The sequence below is a fragment of the Halichoerus grypus genome, chromosome 7 (assembly GCF_964656455.1).
Source record: "Halichoerus grypus chromosome 7, mHalGry1.hap1.1, whole genome shotgun sequence".
Lineage (NCBI taxonomy): Eukaryota > Metazoa > Chordata > Mammalia > Carnivora > Phocidae > Halichoerus > Halichoerus grypus.
In genome coordinates, this window is record NC_135718.1 from 318,201 (window position 1) to 340,337 (window position 22,137).

Genomic DNA, 22,137 nt, shown 5'->3' on the forward strand with positions numbered 1-22,137 from the left:
CCGTGTCTGGGAGATCATTTTTTTAATGATACCGCAAGCCTGAAAATGTCTTGGTTTCACCCTCACACTTGATTCGTAGTTTGCCTAAGCATAGAACTCTACATTAGAGACCTCTTCCTTCAGACTGTGAAGGCATTGTCTCCTCCCTTCTAGGAGTGCCATTAAGAAATTCACAAGCAAGGCACCTGGGGGGCTCAGTGGGTTAAGCCTCTGACTTTGGCTCAGGTCATGATCTCAGGGTCCTAGGATTGAGCCCTACATTGGGCTCTCTGCTCAGTAGGGAGTCTGCTTGTCCCTCTTCCTCTGTCCATTCCCCTACTCATGCTCTCTCTCGCGCTCTAAGTAAATTAAATCTTAAAAAAAAAGGAAAGAAATTCACAGGCAAATTTACAATCCTTTACCACAGTGGAGGCTTGTTCCTCCCTGCAAATTTTTAGGATCATCTGTTGAAATTTCAGGGTGGTGCCACCATGTGACTGGACTTTCTTTCACTATGTTGGGAACTCAAAGACCCCTCAGTCTGGACACTCCTGTCCTTCAGTCCTGGGAACATTTCATAGGTTATTTCACTAATCAATTGTTTCCACCAATGACTTGTCCCCCATTTGCTGTTACCTCTTTCTAAAATTCCTATTTTAGGATGTCAGAGGTTTGAGACTGAACCTTGAATGTTCAATGTATTCTCTCCTGTTTTCCATCTTTACTTGTTGCTCTGCTTTCTGAAGGGTTTCTCCCCATGAGGCTTTTGTTTCTGCTGTCACAGTGTTTAATTTCCAAGAGCTCTTCTTCCACACACGTCTCTTTTTAGAGAAATGTTCTGTTCTTGCTTCAAGAAAGCAATGTCTAAGGATATGAGTGAGAAACGTTGAAGTCTCATTCTCCTGCTTGGTAGGTTTGCTCCATTGTTTCTTCTGTTTCTACCTTCCAGGAAGACACTTTGCATGCTGGCAGGTAGTTTTTTGCTCATGAGGAAGAATAGGCCAGAGCGCTGTTTGGAAATACTAGGCTTGTAAGTGGGGCTCATCGAATTTGAGCTTAACTCTGGAGTGCTCAGGGTGGGGGGCTGTTAATTGGGGAACCCCCATCAGTATCTCTAAGTCCTTCCTTTGGGCTGGCCAGGCTCCCCAGTAAGAGTCTTCCAGTGTCCTTCCTGCAGCATATAGGTCTGGCTGCTAGTATTTTTGAAGCCAAAGAGTGGACAGGAGTGGAGAGGGTCAGCATTCTGGGTGCTGGAGACCCACCTCCAACTATGCCTCCTTCTGGAATCCCTGTGTGCAAAGACAGACGTCTAGGCTGCTGCCAGGATGGCACCAGGGCCACTGCCTGTAATCTAAGAGCTTCTAATAATTCAAGGTGCTGAGGACTCATCCCGGAATAAGAGACAAATCCCAGCCCTCATGGAATTCAGAAAATGGACATATAAATATATATAAATATGTGATTCTCAATGAAACGTACATCCAAGGGATGCGTGCACTTTAAAAGAATGATGTTGGGAGATGTGTTGCCATAGGCAGGCAAGAAGTGGTGTCTGAAAATTCTTACAGAGTGCCCAGACCACAGGCTGACCCCTCTCCTGATACTGAACAGTTTCTGTGGCTGGTCATATAGGCAACCAAGCAGGTCAAGGTGCCCGTGAGTGACTGCCAGGAGCGACCTGCTGTCCTGGGGACTGCAACAGTGGGGAGCAGCTTTTGTGCAACCGCTTGCTGGGCGGGTGGCCCTGGGACCCCCACACCCCACACACACACTCCTCCCTCTGCACCCCATCCCAGGTCCCGGACAGGGTCCTTGACGGCTGGCTTGTGCACCGCCCCCCCCACCCCCTGCCTGGGGCTTGTGTCACAGTCGCTCAGGGAAAGCACATGGATGACAAGACTCGTCAGACCGTGCTGGTCCCACAAGGTACACCTTGAGTCCAAAGGCATGCACCTAACCGCTTCACAGCCCCCACATGGGGACACAAAGCCCTGGGAGGAAACCGGAAGTCATGGGGACCCAGAAGTGGGCTGCCGCACTGGGCCTAGGACCGGTTCACAGAGCTGACCGCCTGACCCCTGGCCTTGTCACTCAACCTGACATCTCAGGCAATCTGACCGAGTCCAATGAAACATATGTTTGGGGTGCAGCCACCCTGCCCCTAGTGTCACCTGTTTGCTGGGAAGAGCAGCTCTCTCTTTGGGGGAAACTTTACCCCCCACCCACTATGGCACCTGAAGCAAAGCTGCTGGTTCAGGGCCCTTCCTTCTCAGAGGTTCCCCTACATGCCATCTGGTTCCCCAGGGTTCAACTCAGCAGGGTCACTGGGCTGCGTCTGGTCTACTACTGGGGGACACGTCAGCCCACAGATTAAAGATTCTCTGAGGTCCCAGACTCGGCAAAGTGGCTGCCGGCCTCTGGGTTTCTCACAGGTATGCCCATGGTGAGGGCCCTGAAGTGACCCCTGAAATCAAGATGGTGGTGGAGCCCGAGCAGCCCACCTGTTACCAAAGTGGCCAGTTCTTTTCCTACTCAAGACTGTTTGCCAAATAACCAAACCATATTTGATAGCAAGCTGGTAATTTATTCAATAACCAGAGAATGGAGAAGGGAAGTTCATGCTCTAAAGGCATCTTCTTCCTGATTAGGTCTCATGGTGAGGGTTATACGGGGTTAGGGTAATTAAAGGGCTGGTAAGCAAGCTGACTAGGGGTGTTTTAGGGAAGAGGAAGGGGGCTTTCTTGGAATCAGACTGCCACCTCTTTTTTTCCCTTAAATGGGCGCAACTGGATCTGTCAGGGCACTAGTAGGTGTTTGGGTTTTTTTTAAGATTTTATTTATTTGATGAGAGAGAGAGGGGCAGAATGGCAGGCAGAGGCAGAGGGAGAAGCAGATTCCCCGCTGAGCAGAAAGCCCAACACGGGACTCGATCCCAGGACCCTGAGATCATGACCTGATCACCGACTGAGCCACCCAGGGCCCCTAGGTGTTTTTTGTTATTACAGTGATACGGTAATGTCCTGAGGTCATCTGGAGGGTTAGCACAGTGTCTGAACTGAATCAAACTGGTCCAGAACTGGGTCACTGGGGCTTGTTTGGAGCTTGTGGCTTCTGGCTGTACCTTAGTTTCTTGTGGCAAGCAGCACCTGTAAGCAGGGCGAGAACAGTGGGTTATTGTGGCCTGTTTGGAGCTTGTTAGAGTCTCGAGGGACACGCCCACTGCCCTCACAAGGCAGCACTGTGCCACCTTCACGGACCTGACTGTGGGACTGTGAGGGACAAATCTGCATGCTCGTCCTTGGGTGAAGGAGGCCTCCTGGCACGGGCCTTGGCCACTCTGGGCAGACCAACTGGCTAGACACGCCCTCTCTCCAGGTGGCCAGCACTACCTCAAGGCTGCAGCCCCATTTTCAGGTTGCATTGTCACTGTCCTCGCCCCATCAACTGACTCTATCACCCTTGAAATTACCGTGTCATGTTTTCAGCTATCCTGTCCCTTTATAGTCTGCCAGTGGCCACCAGCAGTGGGCCCTAGTGAAGGTATTCCGATACTCTCCAATACTTACCAGTCGTTTTGGTCATAGCCATTCTAGGATGTAGGAAGTGGTATCTCATCGTGGTTCTGATTTGCATTTCCCTAGTGACTAATGATATTGAGCACCTTTGTGTGTGTGCTTTGGCCGTTTGTATATCTTTATTGGAGAAATTTCTGTCCAATCCTTTGCCCATTTTTTTAAAAGTTCATTTATTTTAGTAATCTCTACACCCAACATAGGGCTCAAACTCATATCCTTCCAACTGAGCCAGCCAGGCACCCCTCCTTTGCCCATTTTGTAATGGTTTGTCTTTTTGTTATGAAGTTGAACATGTTCTTTATATATTCTAGAAAGAAGACCCTTACCAGATATATGATTTGCAAAAATTTTCTCTCATTCTGTGGGTTGTCCTTTCACTTTCTTCATGGTGTCCTTTGAAACACAAAAGTTTTTAATTTTGCTGAGGTCCAATTTACATATACATATACATATATATGAAAAAAAATAAAGGGAAACCTCACCAAAATGGAGTCAGGAGCCAGAAGGGGGAGCCATACCACTCCATGGTATTGATTACAGCAAGAATTGTGAATTACAGACCCCAACAAAACAATCCTCAACAGGAGAGTCAACTACAGGCCCCGACAGGTGGTGAACCCAAGAGGTGAACATACAGCCTCCACAAAAAATGGCCCACCCCTGCACCTCAGCCAAGAAGCCCTCTTCACCTGGAGCTCTTGCTTCTCTCCAACCGACTTTAGTTCAAGGCAATCCGTGCCAATGTCCTCCTTCTCCGTAAAATGAAGTTCCTCTCCTTTGTTGGACTGGCACATGGTTTTTCTATAGCTTGCATGTCCCTAATTGCAATTCTCTGCTATTCCCAAATAAACCCATTTTTGCTGGTAAAATAAGTGACTTTTATTTTGAAGGTTAATACAAATACATTTTTTGTTTTTGTTTTTTGTCACTTGTTCTTTTGTCCCTAATTTTATGGAGGACAACAGCTGCTCTCCTCGACACCAGCCCTGGGGGCTTAGAAAAACTTCTTTCATGCTGGAACCATTTCATTTTGTGTGCCTGTCACAGGGGTGTAGCCCACGCTGACACAGTCTCCTTTGGCACCGGGTTGGTAATCTGTTTGCATGAAAATGTCTTTATTCTACCCTCAGCCTTGAAATAAACTTTGCTGAGTATTCAATTCTGGTTTGAATTTTATTATTTATTTGAAAAACGTCAGTTTTACTTTTCATTTATCTGTCTTTTGTCTCCGCTATTTGCAGAACCTGAACAAGAATTCAAACGGAGGCCTGGTAATACATGTCTGAACACCTACGTGTTATAACCAAAAAAATTTAAATACATTTAAAATGTCATTGTTAAAAATTAAATCTTACTTTAATAAACTACATAATCTTGCTGCCACTTTTTTTTTAAAAGATATTTGACAGAGTGAGTGAGAGCGAGAGCACCAGCAGGGGGAGTGGGAGAGGCAGACTCTCCACTGAGCAGGGAGCCCGAGGTGGGACTCGATCCCAGAACCCCGGGAACCAGGACCCCGGCCAAAGGCAGACGCTTAACTGACGGAGCCACCCAGGCGCCCCTTGCTGCCACTCTATTTTCCGTGTCTACGCGCTTCCTTCTGCCGGGACTCGTTTGCACCCTGCAAACCCGGTTTCCGCTGACTTCGCGGGGGTGCCTGCCCCGCAGCGGGCGGGCTGATAGGCGGGAAGCGCGTCCCTGGGAGTGGGGGGGCGTCGGGGCTCCGGGTTCCGCGAGCGGCGCCCTCGGGTCCAGCCCGGAGCCTGGCCTCCTGCCCCCAGGGCTCGTCCCGGAAGTAGGGGAACGAGCCCTGGACGTGGGGGCAAGGGTCGAAGGCCAAAGGTCAAGAGGAGGTGCCGGCAGGCCCGGGGGTCTCTGCGGGCGGTAAGAGGCCGCCGGGCCGAGGCGCGGCCGGACGCGGCGGGGCTGCCCTCCGCGGTCTTCCAGGCTGCTGCCCCACGGCTCAGGGTCATCGACGGCCGGCATAGGGCTAGGGGCACGCCACAAGGCCGACCCTCCGAGCCCCGCTCCCGCCCTGCCCCTCAGCCCGCCGCGGCCTGCAAGCCTCCTTCGGCTCCCGGACCCTTGGCCCCGCCCCCACCTCGCCACGCCCCCTCCCGGGGCCCGCTGGTCTCGCGATGCCTGCGCCGTCTCGCGACGCCGGACGGGAGGCCGGCCGGGCCCTGACTGGCGTAGCCGGGGGCGGCTCCGCGGGGCGGGGCGAGCCGTCCCCACAGCGCCATGGCTGCCCTACGCGCCATGCTGTCCCGGGTCCGCTGCCCGCTGCGCCCCCGGCCCGGCTGCGCGGCCTTGCGCCCCTTCGTCTCGGGTGAGTACGGGACTTAGGGCGCGTGGGAGTCCGGCACCGCGGCCGCACCCGGGACTCCCGGACCTCACTCCGGGGCCTGACCCCCTCCACCAGCCTGACCCCCGGACCTCACTCCGGGGCCTGACCCTGGCCGCCGCTGGAACCCCCGTGCCTCACCCCGGACCCCACCCCCTCCACCCCGGATCCCGTCAGCCCTCCCAGCCCTCCCTGTGCACCCGGGGCCCGGCCCGGCCCCCCTGCTGTCCGGCTGGGCTCGCTCGGTTTGCGATCTCTGGGGTTAGCCGCTCAGCTGGGGGGACTCATGACTAAGTGCTGAGACCTGTGGCCGTTTCGGTGCGGTTGCTGGCGGTGAAATTCTGCGGGGTTTACAGGACTTCCAGAGAATGTGCAGCGGGGCCTCTGGCGTTGGCAGAGTGCCTCCTGCGCAGGCCTGCCCACATCCACTGCTTTTCCCCAGTCTGTTTTTCAGACTCTGCCTGCCCAGCCGGCCGGGCCTGTCCTCCGCTCAGCTCCGGGCCTCAGGGCCGCAGCGCTCCTGAGGAACTCTGGGCCTGTCCCTCCCTGAGCTGGGGGGCGGAGTCCCGCATCCTCTTCCCGCACCCGGGTATCCACTTACCTGCCCCAGCTACCAGAGCATGTTGATTTTACCCTAAGGTCCGTTTGCTGACCGCTTCTTCGGGTCCTGACCTGCAAGCAGCAGTCGTTTCCTGGGCTGCAGACACCTGCTGCTAAGCATTTCGCCTGTGTTACTCCCAGCAAACCCCCAGGGTGCTCGCAGACACACAGACCTACGGCTTCTGAGGTTACTCTTTCCCTCTCCAGGCCATACTGACCCCGCCCCCCGGGTCAGCAGCCTGCCCCTCCGGCCCGTGGCCGTCACCGTTCCCTGGTATGCCTCCCGCTCTGTTCTGTGCACACTCAGCTTTGCTCCCTCATCCAGCTGGCGTTTGTGGAAGGAGCCTATTTACCCATCCCTTGTTTCTGCTGAATCACAGGGTGTCTGTAGTGCAGGTTCCGGGAAGGTAGAGAGTGGTGCAAAGGCCATCATGAGGCTGAGAGCGGTGTGCTGCTGCCTGAGGTCTGGGCAGCGGACATGTCGGGGTCACTCTGCCGATGACGGGTCTGATGCCTACACGAATGGAAATCCCTTCTTCCCCCAGGTGCTGACTTTCAGTACATAATCGCAGAAAAGAAGGGGAAGAACAGCAACGTGGGCTTCATCCAACTGAACCGCCCCAAAGCACTCAACGCACTCTGCAATGGCCTGATCACGGAGCTCAACCAGGCCCTGGAGGCCTTCGAGGAGGATCCGGCTGTGGGGGCCATTGTTGTCACTGGTGGGGAGAAGGCCTTTGCAGGTGTGTGGGCAGCATGGCAGCGGTCGCCCAGGTGTGCGAGGGGCGGTCTGACTGCGGCATGTGGCATTGTGAACAGACTTACACCTGCGTGGTAGCATCAGAAAAGTTAGGACAACTTGGGGTTTACTTAAACCTAGCGTAAAAAGACACAGGTACTTCTCAGAGAGCCACTCTGCCTGTTTAACGTTCACACGTGCTTTGCCAGCAAAATAAGATTATTCAAAGTGATTCGGGTCCTTGACAGTTAGGTTTTGTGTGTGTCAAGGGGTTAAGTGACTGATGAATAAGCCCAGCCTTCCCAATCCGGCTTGCATCTGTTTCCCTCCACGTCACCTCCATCAACACATAGCATGGCACGTCACCACTGTCCCTGCTGCCCGACTCTGCCCAGGTGGCCAGCACCTCACGGGCCCCTTAAGCATGGGGCCCTGTGTCACCCATTCCCAGCAGCCCCCGGTGCCTACACACAGTGCACACTCGTAGCTCCCTGCTGGTTTGGGGGTGCAGCAATAGTGGGGTCTCTGCTCTCTAGTAACTGGGACTCGTTTCCACCCCCAGCTGGAGCTGATATCAAGGAGATGCAGAACCAAACATTCCAGGACTGTTACTCCGGGAAGTACTTGAGCCACTGGGACCGACTTGCCCAGGCCAAGAAGCCGATCATAGCTGCTGTCAATGGCTACGCTGTGAGTGTCAGACCAAGTCTCTTCTCAGCGCACTGGGAGGCATCGGATAACCTATTTTTATTTTGAAAAGGCTGGAGTTTAGTTACAGTCACACCATTCCTGCCGAGTAACACCACAGATCCAGGACGTGCAGAGAGGAGGCGCTGTGGCACCAGCTTTCGTTAGCGGGTGTTCCGCTGCCGGCTCTCCCATTCTCAGCCCTCCTGGCGGTCCCGGTGACTCCTGGGAACGTCTCCCCTCTGCTAGGCCGTAGGCCACACATTGGCTTTTCTGTGTGGTTTCAGTGGCTCCAGCCTGCTCTGCACCTGCAGGCTGACCTCTTCTGCCACCCTCGAGAGCTCAGTGTCCTCTGTGTGGTGTCTGGGTCTCTGGGCACAAGGACACTCAGAGGCACTGGGGCCGATGGTAGTGAAGCGTGTGGGCAGCTCAGCTCGTGATCATGTAATAAAGCTCCCTGTGGGTAAGGCGAGGTCAGCCAGTCAGCTTCATTGGGACCACAATCCAGCCTGCTGGTTCACAAACTCTCTCTGGCTGCTCTCGAGCCCCCATGGCAGAGCAGAGACTGTGGGACCCCAGAGCTGAAAGAGTTTGCTGTAGGGTCCTTCTCGGAGGTCGCCAGCATCAGCCAATTGTACCTAACTTAAAACTTTGCATCTCTGTTAGTCTTTGCTACACCCTGGACCGTGTTCATTTTGACGGGAAATGTAAATAAGCAAATGGAGTAAATTTCTGACTGGGTCCCCTGGCGGCGCCTCGTGTTTTGCAGCTTGGTGGCGGCTGCGAACTCGCTATGATGTGTGACATTATTTATGCTGGAGAAAAAGCCCAGTTTGCACAGCCGGAAATCCTACTGGGAACCATCCCAGGTAAAGAGTGATGATATCTCTAGCTTAAACTCTCTAGGTAATTCTCTGGAATCTGCCCACATCTCAGGAGCTTATCGGCTTTTCCAGTAATAGACAAAAGTATGTAGCTTACATCTGACGAGGGACCCCGGCTGTGGTATGAGTCCTGGCCGGCGGCCACCTGGCTATGCCCATTGCTCCCTCTGCTGACCAGCACACTAAGCCCCAGGGGCACAGCGGCACTCAGAGAGTGGCCCTGGGGGCCTCGGGTCTATGCAGGCTCCTCTGATGACAGCCGGAGCCTTTGTCAGACGCTCTTAGGAAATGCTGGCCACATACCACACTATAACTGCAGTGATTCCTGCTTGTGACCCTGAGTTCAGCAGAGCGGGGAGTCATCCCCCACGTGGAGGGTGACGGGAGCCGTGGGCAAACAGTGACTCCTCTGTGCCCCGGGGGGCCACCTGATGAGACCTCCAGGCTTATGGCCCCACAAGTCTCTGCCCTGCATGTAGAGCCTGGAGCCGAGGGCATCTGAGCAGCTGTCAGGTCAGGAGAGGGTGTCTGGGGTCAGCTGAGGGCGAGCAAAGCCCTATATGACCTCTGCTGTCTGCTGGGCTCTTTCCATCCCAGCGCCCAAGGCCTCTGCTTAATTGAGGCAGCACCTGAGTCTGTTGGATTGTGGGTGTCTCCCATCAGGTGGTCCCCTTGGCTCACCCTGGCAGCCCGGGGTTCACTGTGGGGCGGACGGCGGGGCCTGGGGTTCACTGTGGGGTGGACGTTCACTGTGGGGCGGATGGCAGGGCCTGGGGTTCACTGTGGGGCGACGGCGGGACCTGGGGTTCACTGTGGGGCGGACGGCGGGGGCCGGGGTTCACTGTGGGGCGGACGTTCACTGTGGGGTGGACGGCGGGTCCCGGGATTCACTGTGAGGCAGACGGCGGGGGCCGGGGTTCACTGTGGGGCGGACGGCAGGGCAGACCACTCTTGGTTCAGCTGTAGAGCATCAGGTGAGCAGGAGGATGAGCAGGGCATGTGGAGGCCAGCACTGGGACAGAAGACCACACTCAGAGCGGCCTGGGAGGCCGAGCCCTTGCTCTCGCTTCAGACCCTGAGGGGAGCAGGCCACAATCGGAGGCCACCCCAGCTGCCCTCCAGGTTGAGCTGGGCCAGGGTCTGAGCTGCAGGGGACCTGATGTGCCAGGCGTGGGGCCCGAATATGGAAAGGAGCCTCTCCTGTTCTTGGGTTACCTCCCTTCTGCCCACCTGTCCCACCCAAGGGGCCCCATCTTCATCCCTCGGAACTTGCTGGAAGTATGTCTGTGGCATCTGGGCATGCACTGGCCATGAACCAACTATGACCAGTAGCTCTCTGCCCCTGCAGGTGCAGGGGGCACCCAGAGACTGACCCGCGCTGTTGGAAAGTCACTGGCCATGGAGATGATTCTCACTGGTGACCGGATCTCTGCCCAGGACGCCAAGCAAGCAGGTGTGGGCCAGGGCTGCCCCACGGAGCCACCCTCATGGGGAGCTGAGTGGAGATGGGGAGAAGGGGGCTGCATCCAGGTGTGCCCATGGGTGATCAGCACGTTGACTTCGGGTGTCCTGAGAACCCAGGGGACAACTGCTTTTATTTGGAATGCCACACATACAAGAGAGTAACTGAAGTATACATCAGCTTCAAGAGTCAAAGCCATCTTTTTTCCCAAGCCCAACGTCAGCAGTGGGGGATCTCCGAGACCCTCGCAGGCACACCCTTTTCCCGCCCCAGGTGACCCACTCTTCCTCCCTCTTGGTGTGTCTGTAAGAGCCTTGTGGCCCCACCTCAAGGACGGTGTGGAGCCTGCATCCCCGCAGCCTTGTGGCCCCCAGAATACCCCAGCTCTAGGGGTGGCCTTGTGACTCAGAGGAGCGCAGCCAGTGCTGCTTGCTGTTTACCTGTTTGTGCTTTAGGTCTCGTAAGCAAAATTTTTCCTGTGGAGAGACTGGTCGAAGAAGCCATCCAGTGTGCAGAGAAAATTGCCAGCAATTCTAAAATCGTAGCAGCAATGGCCAAAGAATCCGTGAACGCAGGTAGGGGTTCTGCCGGGAGGAGATTTCTGAGGGCCGGTTGGCACAGGAGCGGTCAGGAGCCGTGGTTCTAAATGATGCATTTTAAGCCACCCTGGACAGAAATTGGGAGGATTCTTAACATTGGGATCCTGGCTCTTTGTAGAGTTCCAGTCTTTGGCTGCTGGCTCACAGATTCTCCTGAAATGTTCTGAGTTGTCCTTGGTATCAGGACTCAAGAAAGGAGCCATCCTGAGGGACAAGAGTGACAGGCACTGGGGTGCAGGGGAATGGCCGGGAAGGGCAGCACGGTCCCTTAAGCAAAGCCAGTCTGCTCCTGAGAAACCCAGCTCACCTCCCGGAACCTGGTGGAAGATGCTCCTCTCCTCAGCCAGCAGTTGTGCCTGCAGCCTGGTGGCCGCACGGGCTCACAGGACACCTGCATGAACCGGAGACAGAGTTCACGCTGTTCCTGGTTGCTCTGGACTCTCCGTCCTCTCTACAGGCAAAGCAGCTCCGAGCCCTCCTGAGTATTTCTTGAGTCCTAATGTAGTGCGTTGTGCTCAGCACTGGGGTAATACTGCCCAGTGCTGCCTGTTGAGAAGGGTCAGGGTGAGCCCAGGATAGCTGAGCTGCGCCGGGTCTGTGTGCTCTTCTGCAGGCAGGCGGTCAAGCCCCCCGGGCTGCTGCCGGCCTTAGTTGGCTGAGCTGATGTTTGTGACGCGGCCACAAGGATGAGCAGGTAGCACTCGCTTAAGAGGTGGACACTGCTGTTCGTGCAGAGGGCCAGTGAGGCCACAGTCAGAGGCACCTGCCGTCACCCCAGCTGCTCACCCAGGGAAGACACTTCAGCTTGGCTGGAAGGACGGCCCAGGGCAGTGGTATTCTTACCACCTGGGACTCTGTTCTGGCACAGTGTTCCTTTTTCAGGTTTTCATCCTTAATTTTTATGCTTTTTAAAACATATTTAATTCTGGGGTGCCTGGGTAGCTCAGTCCGTGGAGCATCCTGCTCTTGGTTTTGACTCAGGTGGTGGTCTCAGGGTTGTGGGATTGAGCTCCATGTCTGGCTCTGCACTCAGCAGGGTGTCTGCTTGTGACTCCCTCTCTCTCAGCCCTCCCCCTGCTTGTGCACACACGTGTTCTCTCTCTCTCTCCCGGAATAAGATCTTTAAAGAAAATAGAAAGTAATAAAATATATGTAGTTCTGATGTGGGTCAGCGGGGAGTGTTTCTTATCACCATAAAACAAGTTGCATGTTCCCACATCTAACACATGAGTTCGTAACTTCAGGGTTCTCTTTTTCAGCTTTTGAAATGACATTAACAGAGGGAAACAAGCTGGAGAAGAAGCTCTTCTATTCAACTTTCGCTACCGTGAGTAAACATTCAGTGGAGACACACATGGTCCAGCCGTAGAAATCACTGGGAATTTCCTTGTAGGTTTTTTCATTAAATACCATTTCTCTTTGGTCAAACTGTTCGCTTTCCCTATAGCTGGATCCGATGTGTCCTGTCCACGAGCATGATTTTTGCAAATGAGTACAGTGTGTAGAAGTTCATAAGTGTGAAGGGTGACTTCCTATTACAAAAGGTCTGATGAATCACACCTTTAAACAGCAAGCTCCTGTATTTAAATGCAATGCATCTGCCCATAATTTTCTACATCGTTCCAGTTACTTGGAATGGAGTTCGAATGTATTCTAATACTGCAGTCTGAAGCTTCAGATCAATGTTTTCTAGGATTTGACAGTCACTGAAAGGGAGTCCTTCTTGTAAGTCATTAAAACCCATCTCTCAGTATTGGAAAGTCATGTATAGGTGTTTTATGAAAGAGAGATTAGAAATGACTTTGGCTCTTGAGGAAGTGAAGGTGTGCGTGTGTACCTGTGCGCACACGCAGGTGATTGAGTGAGTGAATGACCCAAACAGGTGCATCTGACGTTCTCTGTGGGTGAGAGTTTATTTGACACAAAAATTAGTGGTTCCTGAATGATCACACCTAGGGGCTTGGGGGGGGTGGCATATAAAAATGCCATTTCCAGGCCAACCCTAAGTGGTCAGGGAATCCAGGCCATTCCCAGGTTTCCAGGTAGTCCTGATGCAGGACCCTCCCTCCCTGAGCTCCTCCACTCTGGAAATCCCAGTTTCAGAGGAACCCGCAGACTGTGAGCAAACCACAGGGACACGCAGAGCCCCACGCCTTGACTCCGTAGGAAAACGTGAACGTCCATCCCTGCCTGTTTTCCCTTTCCCACAGGAAGACCGGAAAGAAGGGATGACTGCGTTTGTGGAAAAGAGAAAGGCCAGCTTCAAAGACCAGTGAGCGCCTCCACCTCTGCCTAGAACCCTCTACTTAAAGACAAATTAGAGTCTGACTGTCTTAGAAGCAAGTAAATCCTTCTTTTATAAAGGGCTGTGTCGATGACACACAGTTTATCTCTGATGCTTGGGGCTCTCGCTCCTGTGTGGTAGGCAGTCTTCACCCAGCGGCCATGAGAATCCGTATCTGGAGCATGTTCACACTCTTGACTGACCATATTCTTCTTACAAATTATGAGGGGAGCCTGGGTGGCACAGTCGGGTAAGTGACTGACTGTCGGCTCAGGTCAGCGGATGAAGCCCCACATCGGGCTCTGTGCTCAGCGGGGAGTCTTCTTCAGATTCCCTCTCCTTCAGCCCCTCCCCCACTTGTGTGCGTGTGCTCGCTCGCGCTCTCTCAAATCAATAAAAATCTTTTTTAAAATTCTGCTCATGAGCCTTTGGTGATGTGTTTAAGTTTTTACTCGATTTCAGGAACTGAGAGATACTTGGATGGCAAGCACTCACTTTGTACAGTGAGCTGCGTTCGGGTGGAAGCAAGTCCCCTGCTGGGCCGCTGTGCAGTCTCACGGCCGTGAGCGTGACCACTCAGAGGGCGGGTGCTCCCGACTACGCGGCAGATGGGAATCCCATTGTGCCTCTCTGGAGGCAAGTGCCATGTCACTCTTCAGGCTTGTTTTGTCATTGTGTGTGACCTCAGTCAAACAGAAGAGAAGTCACCTGGCACACTCCCAGGGTAACCACTGTTAACAGGTATGTAGCTTTCTAGATGCTTCTGTGAACACGTGTGCAGACACGGGGATAGCAGTTTTCTTATAAAAATGGAATTGTGCATCCACACTTCGGCACAGCGCACTGACCGGTCCCACAGGCGCACCCTCTTCTGTTTAAATTGTGGTAAAGTCTAGGAAACATAAAGCTTACCATCTCAACCATTTTTAAGTCTGCAGCTCAGAGGCACTGAGCATAGTGACAGTTTGCAGCCGTCCCCACCGTCCCATCTCCGCGCTGCTTTGTCCTCCCAAACAGAGACTGTCCCCGACAAATGCTAACCCTCGTCGTCGTCCCCCCCCCCCTCCCCCCGGCGCCGTCTCGGCTACCTTCCTTCTGTATCTGTGAATTCAGCATTTCCGAGCTCCATCAGGTTATAGCAGGTCCTCAAGCTTGCTTGCTTCTCATTGCTCGGTATTATTCCTGTGAGTGTTCTGCTCGATGGCCCTGAAATACGTGATGATACAGGAATGTCGCTTACTTACCCATGGTGTTGGATGTTTAGGCTCCAGTTTCTTGTTATCAGGACTGTCATGGATAACACTGCAGTGACCATTCTGTGCGTGAATCCTTGCACTGCGGTGCAAGCATGCCTGTAAGATTTCGAGAACTGAGCCTGCGGTGGGGACCTGCCCACTCTGCCCCATCAGCAGCAGTCGACAGGGCCCCTCTTCTGGTGCTTGTCAGTCTGCAAGATTGGTGTTAGGACTGCTTGCATCCAAATCCCTAGGGTGCTTGCTTAAATGCACATGCCCAGACCTGGATCAGAACTATGGGAGGCCCTGGAATGCATGGTCTCCAAGGCATCCTGGTGCCCAGCAGAACTGTGTTCGGGGCCGTAACACTGAGTGCCATTTGCTGTGGGAGACAGAATTTCCACAGCAAGCTTCCTCTGCTGGCTTCAGACTGGTGGGCCAGCTGCGTCCCCCAGATCACACCTCACAGGGCACTGGGTGACCAAGGGACCCCAGTTACAGGAAGCCACCTCTGCCCCACCAAACATCTGCCACTGAATTCGTGGGTCAGCTAGGCACGGTGCTCTAGACCCTCCATCTCTCCAGGCCATTGAGTAAAAGTCCTGAGCATGGGTCAGAGACCGTTCTACTGCTTGGGAGGGCTACATGGGTGAAGGGGGCTGTTGCTGTCCCAGGGTGGGGCCCCAGCCTCAAAACCTCAGACCCTCTGAGGTGAGGTCAGGACATGGGCTTCTCTCCAGGTGGGCGCTGGGCACCATGAGGACCCAGCTGGCCCTTGGCGCTGGGCATGCAACAGAGCACCTACAGGTTAGCTGATGGCCCCACGTGAGGGGGTGAGGCCCTGCTGGCTGCCATGCAGCTCCCATCCCTCACCCCATCAGTCTTGCTCTATGGACACGGCCCCAGCTCTCAGTGGAGGTGTGCCCATGGCACTGCGGGATGGCAGATGGAGTGTTGCCACCGTTTTTGGAAAACAGTTCTGCTACACGTTCAACCAGGATTGGGCCCTGGAACCACCATCCTGACCCAGCCCTGGACACAGAGGCTGTGGGGTGCACTTCGGTGGGGGGGGTATCTTCCAGCAGGGAGGTGGTGGCACCCTGAACAGGAAAGCACAGTATGGTTCGTGGTCCCAGCATCCCAGATCCCAGGTCTCCAGGGACAAGGGTCAAGCAGGCAGGGGACTCTGGCCGGCTGAAGGCAAGGTGCTCCCTCTGTTCAAGGGGATGAGGTGTGGATCCATTCCCCACCCCTCCCAGCCTGGACACCCCATCTTGGTGGGGTGGGGGCGGGAAGGTCCAGTCCTGAGGAGGACCAGCAGCTGGGACCCTGGGTAAGAAGAGGTCGGGTCACTGCTGTCCTGGGATGGGACACTGCACCCCATCAGGTACCTGAGGGGTGTCAGCAGGTTGACGCCTGGGAGACAAGGTGGGGACCCCCCAATAAGGTGCTCCCAGCACACCAGCTTGGCCCGGAGGCCGCTCCTGCCTGCCCTCTAGGGTCCCCTGTAGGGTCCCCTCCAGGGCAGGCCCGTGGGCGCCCTTGTGAAGAATGTTGGTTGAAGAAGTCGTACGGCTCTGGCCACCCGCCCTCCCAGGGACCCAGCGGGCTGGGGTGGGGGTGGGGGTGGGGGTCAGCAAGGCCTGGGGAGCGGAACGGAAGGGGGATGGGGAGGCCGCGAGGGGCGGCAGCGGGAAGCTCGGGCCTGGGGTCCGGCGAGGGACGCGAGGCCCCGGAACACGCTGCGGGGCTGGGCCGGGTGTCGCCCCCGCCCCCGGCAGCACGCGCACGCCGCAGTCCTCCGTGCGTCCAGCCCTTCGGGGCGCCGCGGGGGGACCCTCCCCATCGCCCGGTCGTGCCCCCACTCCTGCCCCGCCCCTTCCGCCGAGGCCACGCCCCTCCACTGCAGGCCGCGCGGTCATGGTGGTGCTAAAGGGCGTCCCGGCGCTGCTGTCCCCTGAGCTGCTCTACGCCCTGGCGCGGATGGGGCACGGAGACGAGATCGGTGAGGGGCGGGGACAGGGCCCCCGCCACCCCAGGCCCCGCAGGGGTCCTGACCCAGGCTGTGCCCCCGGCCGGGAGGCGACCACTCCCCAGGCCCGGGAAGAGCCGGGTCCTGGGGTGGAGGCATTGCTTTGGCCGCCCCGTCCCACTTCCCAGTAGGACACCCCCGCAACCCCACATTCTTTAGGAAACAGGCCCGGTTGGTGGCCCAAGCCCCTGCCCAGACTTGGTCGCCCCCAGGCGGTCATGAGGACGGTGGCCCTTGGTCCAGGCGGGGCTGTGTCGGCAGGTCCGGCCCCTCCCCCAGCCCGGCTTTCTGGGGGCCCCGGGACCAGTGTGCCGCTCATTCTCCAGACCCCCTCCCAGACGGCCCACGAGGGGCCACACCGCTTTCTTTGGGGCGGTTTGTCTTTTCCTGGAGCCGTGGACCTGGGGCGGGGGCTGCGCGGCCGGACGCCGGGGCGGGCTGGGGGCGGTGGCGCCCCTAGGGGATGGAGGCGGCGGGGGGGGGGGGGGGGGTCCAAACCCCGCCCTCGTAGCCCCTGCAGCTCCTCCTGCACTTGGAAACTTCCTCTCGCCGCCCCCACCTCTGACGAGAGGGGTCGACGGGTCGGGGAGGGCAGTGGGCGTGGCCTGCCGTCGGACAGGTGACCCACCCGGTGGGAAGGTGGGCTGCGCGGACCCGCGGACCCACCGGGGGATGTTTAACCGGGTTGGATGGCTGTTCAGTTTTTGCAGACGTGAACTTCCCCACCTCCCCGTGTGGCCCGGAGGAGATCCGCGCTGACGGTGAGCAGGCCGCCTCCGGCAGAGTGGGGTTAGGGTGGGTAGGCCGCAAAGTGCTGCGGCTCTGCCCCATCCCCACTTATTCCCCAGCACCCCCCAGTGACCCAGGAAATCCCAGTGCCAGGACCCGCAGAGACCCTTTTCCACCCCAAGGCCCCAGACGTGACCCTGGGCCTCCTGCTCCATCTCAGATACCTCTCGGTAACTTCTTGCCAGTGGGGAAACTGAGGCCCAATGCCTTGTTGGCTGGCTGAGCGCTGGTGCACCCCTGCCCCCCCACAGCCCAGGTCCGTGTTCAGCTTTTACTCTGCTATAGAAATCCCACTACCGGTGACCTGACACGGGCTCCAGGTGCCCCCATGCTCTGTCTCTGAGACCCTCTGACCCTCAGGGGTGGGCCACAGGCTTGGCTGGGAGGGGCCTGGAGTCAGGTCCCCGAGGTGATGGTAGTAGCAGAGTTAGTACCAAGAGTAAGGGGGTGGCGGGTGTGAGGACACCAGCGTCCCCCTGTCCTATCCTGCCTGGGCTGGCAGTGGGCTCAGCCTGGGCCTGACTGTCTCCCCACCCTTAGCAATGCTCTGAGAGGGGACACAACTCTCCCTGCAAAATTGAGGCCACTGAGGCATAAAGATGTGAAGTGTAGGGTAAACCAGCCCCTCTGGACAGAGCAGGCCAGTGGTCTGAGGCCTGTCCAGTGGGCTGCTGGCTCTGGGCCCAGTGGCCTTGTCTTCCACCCTCTGCTGAGGGACATGAGCCAGCCATGCCTCAGTTTACACTGTGGGCCAGATGACCAACATGCTCTCCCCCTCAAGGAGAATGGGACAAGGTGAGCCACGGGAAAGGCCAGAATGCTGGAAGATAAGGAGTGGCCAAGCTTCCGAGTGACCCGCACGCCCTGCGAGTTAGTGGAAACAAGCAGTTAGGGGTCAGAGCCAGGTATGCAGACAAATCTAACCACAGAGAAAAGCAGAGAAAAAGGTGAAAGAAAATGCACCCGGGATAGCAGGGTTTCCCACCTGCAGGCTAATAAGATTACAGCCGATTCTTTCTTGTCACCAGCTCCGTATTTCCCCATTTTGTACAACCAGCTTCACAGGAGAGCAGGGACCTTGGAGACCCGTGCGCAGGTTTCGGGACAGCCTGGGGCAGAACAGCCTCTTCCCAGACCCCACTGTCCTCACCACAGGATAAAGGTGGCAACCCAGGGGTCGTCTGGGGGAACTGGGGTCAGGGAGGTGGCCCAGGTGCCCCTCTGGTGGATGAGTGTTTGAGGTCACCACCAATAACCTGTGTAGTGCAGACTGAAGGGCAGGGTGAGCCCAGAGCCAGGATGGTCACAGGTGCTGTGGCAGGCAGAAGCCAGCGTGACCCCAATAAGTGTCACCAGGCAGGCAGCAGGGGCCTGCATCCGTGGCTGTCCCAGGCCCAACACCATCCCTGCTGGCCGGCTTCGTGAGCCCAGGGTAAAAGGCCCAGAGGGCAGGTGGCACATTCGGTGGCTGGGTGGCAGAGGGCTGCAGTCTGAGGCCGGCCCCTGCCCCAGGCCTGGGCACCCCCCCGCTCCTGGAGGCCGTGGTGAGGGTGCTGCCGCGGGACACCTCCGTGGAGAGCCCGGCGAGTGCCTGGCGCCACACTGCCCCCGTCCCTGCTCTGGTCCTTGCTTTCTTCTTTGTCAGACCTCAGAGGACCCACTTGCCTTGAAGGGTGGGGGGGGAGGACATGTATCCCCAAAGGGCCCTGAGCCTGATCAGAGGACCCCTAAACTGGCACCCAGTGTGGGGGCTGGAAGTGCCCACGGCAGCTGGACGGATAGCGCACAAGCCGACCCCCTCTGTCCCTAGGCTGCTGTCATGGAGCTGGTGCCCAGCGACAGGAAGACAGGCCTTCAGACTCCAGTGTGGAGGAGCTACCAGTCCATCCTGTCTGAGGCTGGCTGCACGGTGAGGCTGCGGCCCCCACCAGGGAAGCACTCAGGGACCCTCTGCACCTCCTTGGAGGCCGGGGAGGAGTAAAAGACAGGGGCCCCAAATCCACCCTACAGTTGTGGCCCACTTGCTCACCCTCCACAGAAGAGTGACCCTGGGGCTGTGGCTGTCCCCTGCCCCCGGCCTCCCACCTCTCAGGTCAGGGACCCTGTCGTGGCCTCTGGCCCCTCACCCACCCCAGCCTGTGTGAGTGGAGCCAGGGGCAAGTGGGGCACCCCTGGCCCCTGTCTTGTGGTCAGAGGCCTGGCCTAATGCTGTGTCACCCCCACATTGTGAGGGGATGAATCTGTCCCCCCAGGACCTCCCACCGGCACATCTTGGGCAGGACCCACCTGAGGAAAGGCTGCCTGGGACTCCTATCCTAGGCAGGGGCCCTCCTGCCTTCAGGCCAACTCCAGGAGACACAAGGGCCCCAGGCAGCTGGCCACCACAGCCCCCCATGTCCCTGCCTGTCCAGTCCTCACAGCTCAGAGGCTGAGCATCCTTGGGACCTCAGCCAGGAGAGCCAGAGACATGAAGCTCAGAGTGGCCATGTCTCCTCATGCCCCTGGCACCTGCTTGGGCCCTGAGGGTTTCTGAGCAAGGTCCCTCAACCATGACATTTTGCCTTCCAGAGCAGCCTGGCGAAGATAGAGAGGTTTGAGTTTTATGCGCGGGCCAAAAAGGCTTTTGCTGTTGTAGCAACTGGGTGAGTTCTGGCCGAGTCCACGGGGTCCTGCAGGGTCCTGCTAGTCAGGGTAGGTTCGGCTAGGTCTGGCTAGGTCTGGGTCATATGAGGCACTCCCCCTACCCTCTGCTCAGCCCCTGCCCCAACTGAGACTAGAGGCCCCACTGGGAATAGGATTATCAAGGGATTTGCCTGAGGACTAGTCCCTGGACTTGTCTAGTGGGTGGGGTGAAAGTGGATGGGATGGGGGGCAGAGCAGGGATCCCAGCTTGGTGCTCAGCTCAGCTCCTTATGCAGGGAGACAGCCCTCTATGGAAATCTCATCCTCAAGAAGGGGGTGCTAGCCCCTGGGGCACTGTTCTAGGCCTGGCGAAGACCCTTGGGCCCAGAGAGGAATCTGGATCTCTGAGCCAGACAACGGACGAACTGGCCCTGCCCTGCTCAGCCCAGACTGCACCCAGCTGAGGACCTCAGGGGCCAGGCCAGTCCTTGGGAGGTGGGGGGAGGGGCTGCTGACTGGGACTGGGACTCACCCAAATTACGACAATGGTGTGAAGTGTGGTGACTCGTCAGTGTTCAGTCCAGGGGTTTCAACAACAGCCCCATCCCCCGTGCCTCCCTTGTGTTTAGTGCCCAACACAAGGGAGGCCATTGGCTCCTCAGACCACCTCCCCCCCGCCCACCCCATGCATCCTCAGGGGAAGGAAGGCCTCCCTCCTGCCTAAGGTTTGGGTAGCCTGACTCTGAAGCAAGTCCCTGGATTCGGTACAAGAGCTCACACAAGTAGAGATCCTCATGTGAGGAGACTCCACAGAGGGCTGCGCTGGGGGGGCCATGACTGCACTGCAAGAGGCCTGGGGGTGGGCAGCCCTGAGTGGAGGGGGGTTCTGCAATCAGCCCCCCAGGCGCAGACACTCAGGTGGCCCTTGAGAAGACCAGGGCCATTCCTTCAGTCCCAAAGGCAGGGAGGCAGGGGGGACGGGTTGGTCTGGATGCTCTGGGAGGTGACTGTGTGTCTGGGTGCTGGAGAGGGTGGGGGCCGGTCATCTGTTCCCTCTCTCCAGTGGTTGAGTGCCTGCTGAACACACAGGGGCCTGAGCTGTCCTGGGAAATGGGGGTGGGGAGGTAAGGGACAAGAGGATGCCCCTTGCCCAGCAGGCAAAGGGCCAGCCTGCCTGGAGGCAGCATGTGGGAGGGAGGCTGTGATGGCTTCCGGCATGAGGCTGGGGCGGGGGCTCAGGGTGCTCACGGTGGGAGTATCCTGCCACCACTGCTCTGGACCCCAGAGTCTCCCCAAACCCTCGCCCTCCCCTCCAGGCCTTCCTTTAGCCATGTGGGTGCAGAAGCTGGTATGAACGGGGGCTCCTGGGCCTCTAGGTCCCTCAGAGCCTGGGGAAGGCTCCCGTGCTTGGGACCGGGGCTGGTGTCCCAGATGCCAAGGAGAACCTGGAGGGCAGGCAGGCCCACTGGGCTGGAGGTCTGGGGCTCAGCCTAGGGAAGGGACCCTGCCCGGGCCCAGTCACTGCCAGGGCTTAACCTCAGACCCCTGACCCCACGGCCACTGCTAGCCACACAAAGGCTTTTCTTTAAACAGCTTTATTGAGACTTACCTGACATACAACAAACTGTACACATTTGAGGTGTACAGCCAAATGCCTTTGGATGTTGTCACACTGGAGAGTCTCTTGCCTCCTCCAGCGTCCCCTGCTCACGAGGCTCACACACCTCAACGGCCCACTCCCAAATCCTAGCGGCACTGTCTCTCCAGGAGCTCTCGGCCACGTGGCTGCACCCTTGGGTTGGAGGAAATGCCCATGGGGAATCCTGGCTCCAGGGATGCCGGAGAGAGACTGGGCCACAAACCACCCTGGGCTGTCCAGGGCCGTGGCCACCACTGACCTTGGATCTGAGCTGGGCGCTGGGCCCCAACTGCCCGTACCCAAATTGCTCAGACCGGGGCGACCCGCGGGCCTACTAACCCTCACATGTGCCATGCGGGATAGTCTGGGGCCTCGCCGTGCACTTGGCTCCTGGTCTGGGGCAAGAGCAGGTGCAAGGTGCACAGTGGTGAGGCTGGGACTCACCTGCTGTCAGAGCAGGACCATGAACAGGTCACTGTCCAGTCTGGGGTCCCTTCCTCAGTAACGGGATGACAGTACCCCTACTTGGTGGCACAATGCCAGGCGGTGAGCACGTGAGCCGTCAGGCAGAGCATTAGGGCGTGGGCCACCATTCAAGTCCTCAGAGGGGACCCACAGGAGGACACGGAACTCTAGGGCACATGAGGTCACCCTGGACAAGCCCACC

At 57.2% G+C, this 22,137-nt stretch overlaps 2 protein-coding genes and 1 long non-coding RNA gene across 3 annotated transcripts; 2 read left to right on the top strand and 1 right to left on the bottom strand.

Annotated features, from left to right (window-relative positions):
• Positions 1-2,542: 2,542 nt before the first annotated feature.
• On the bottom strand, positions 2,543-6,777 carry LOC118546719 (uncharacterized). Its single transcript, XR_004922730.2, has 3 exons — positions 6,500-6,777; positions 3,881-3,947; positions 2,543-3,125 (listed from the first exon to the last, which is right to left on the bottom strand). It is a non-coding gene; the product is annotated as an uncharacterized LOC118546719 (long non-coding RNA).
• Positions 5,731-13,570, top strand: ECHS1 (enoyl-CoA hydratase, short chain 1). Its single transcript, XM_036109621.2, has 8 exons — positions 5,731-5,883; positions 7,044-7,241; positions 7,800-7,927; positions 8,694-8,793; positions 10,157-10,261; positions 10,726-10,845; positions 12,129-12,196; positions 13,080-13,570. Exons 1-8 carry the CDS (start codon positions 5,796-5,798, stop codon positions 13,143-13,145), a joined length of 873 nt encoding a protein of 290 aa, XP_035965514.1. The 5' UTR covers positions 5,731-5,795; the 3' UTR covers positions 13,146-13,570.
• Positions 13,571-16,161: 2,591 nt separating this feature from the next.
• FUOM (fucose mutarotase) lies at positions 16,162-20,391 on the top strand. The gene is made up of 5 exons (XM_078076930.1): positions 16,162-16,393; positions 17,122-17,181; positions 18,722-18,792; positions 19,020-19,118; positions 19,778-20,391. The coding sequence occupies exons 1-5, from the start codon at positions 16,309-16,311 to the stop codon at positions 19,853-19,855; spliced, it is 393 nt and encodes a 130-aa protein (XP_077933056.1). The 5' UTR covers positions 16,162-16,308; the 3' UTR covers positions 19,856-20,391.
• The last annotated feature ends 1,746 nt before the right edge of the window (positions 20,392-22,137 follow it).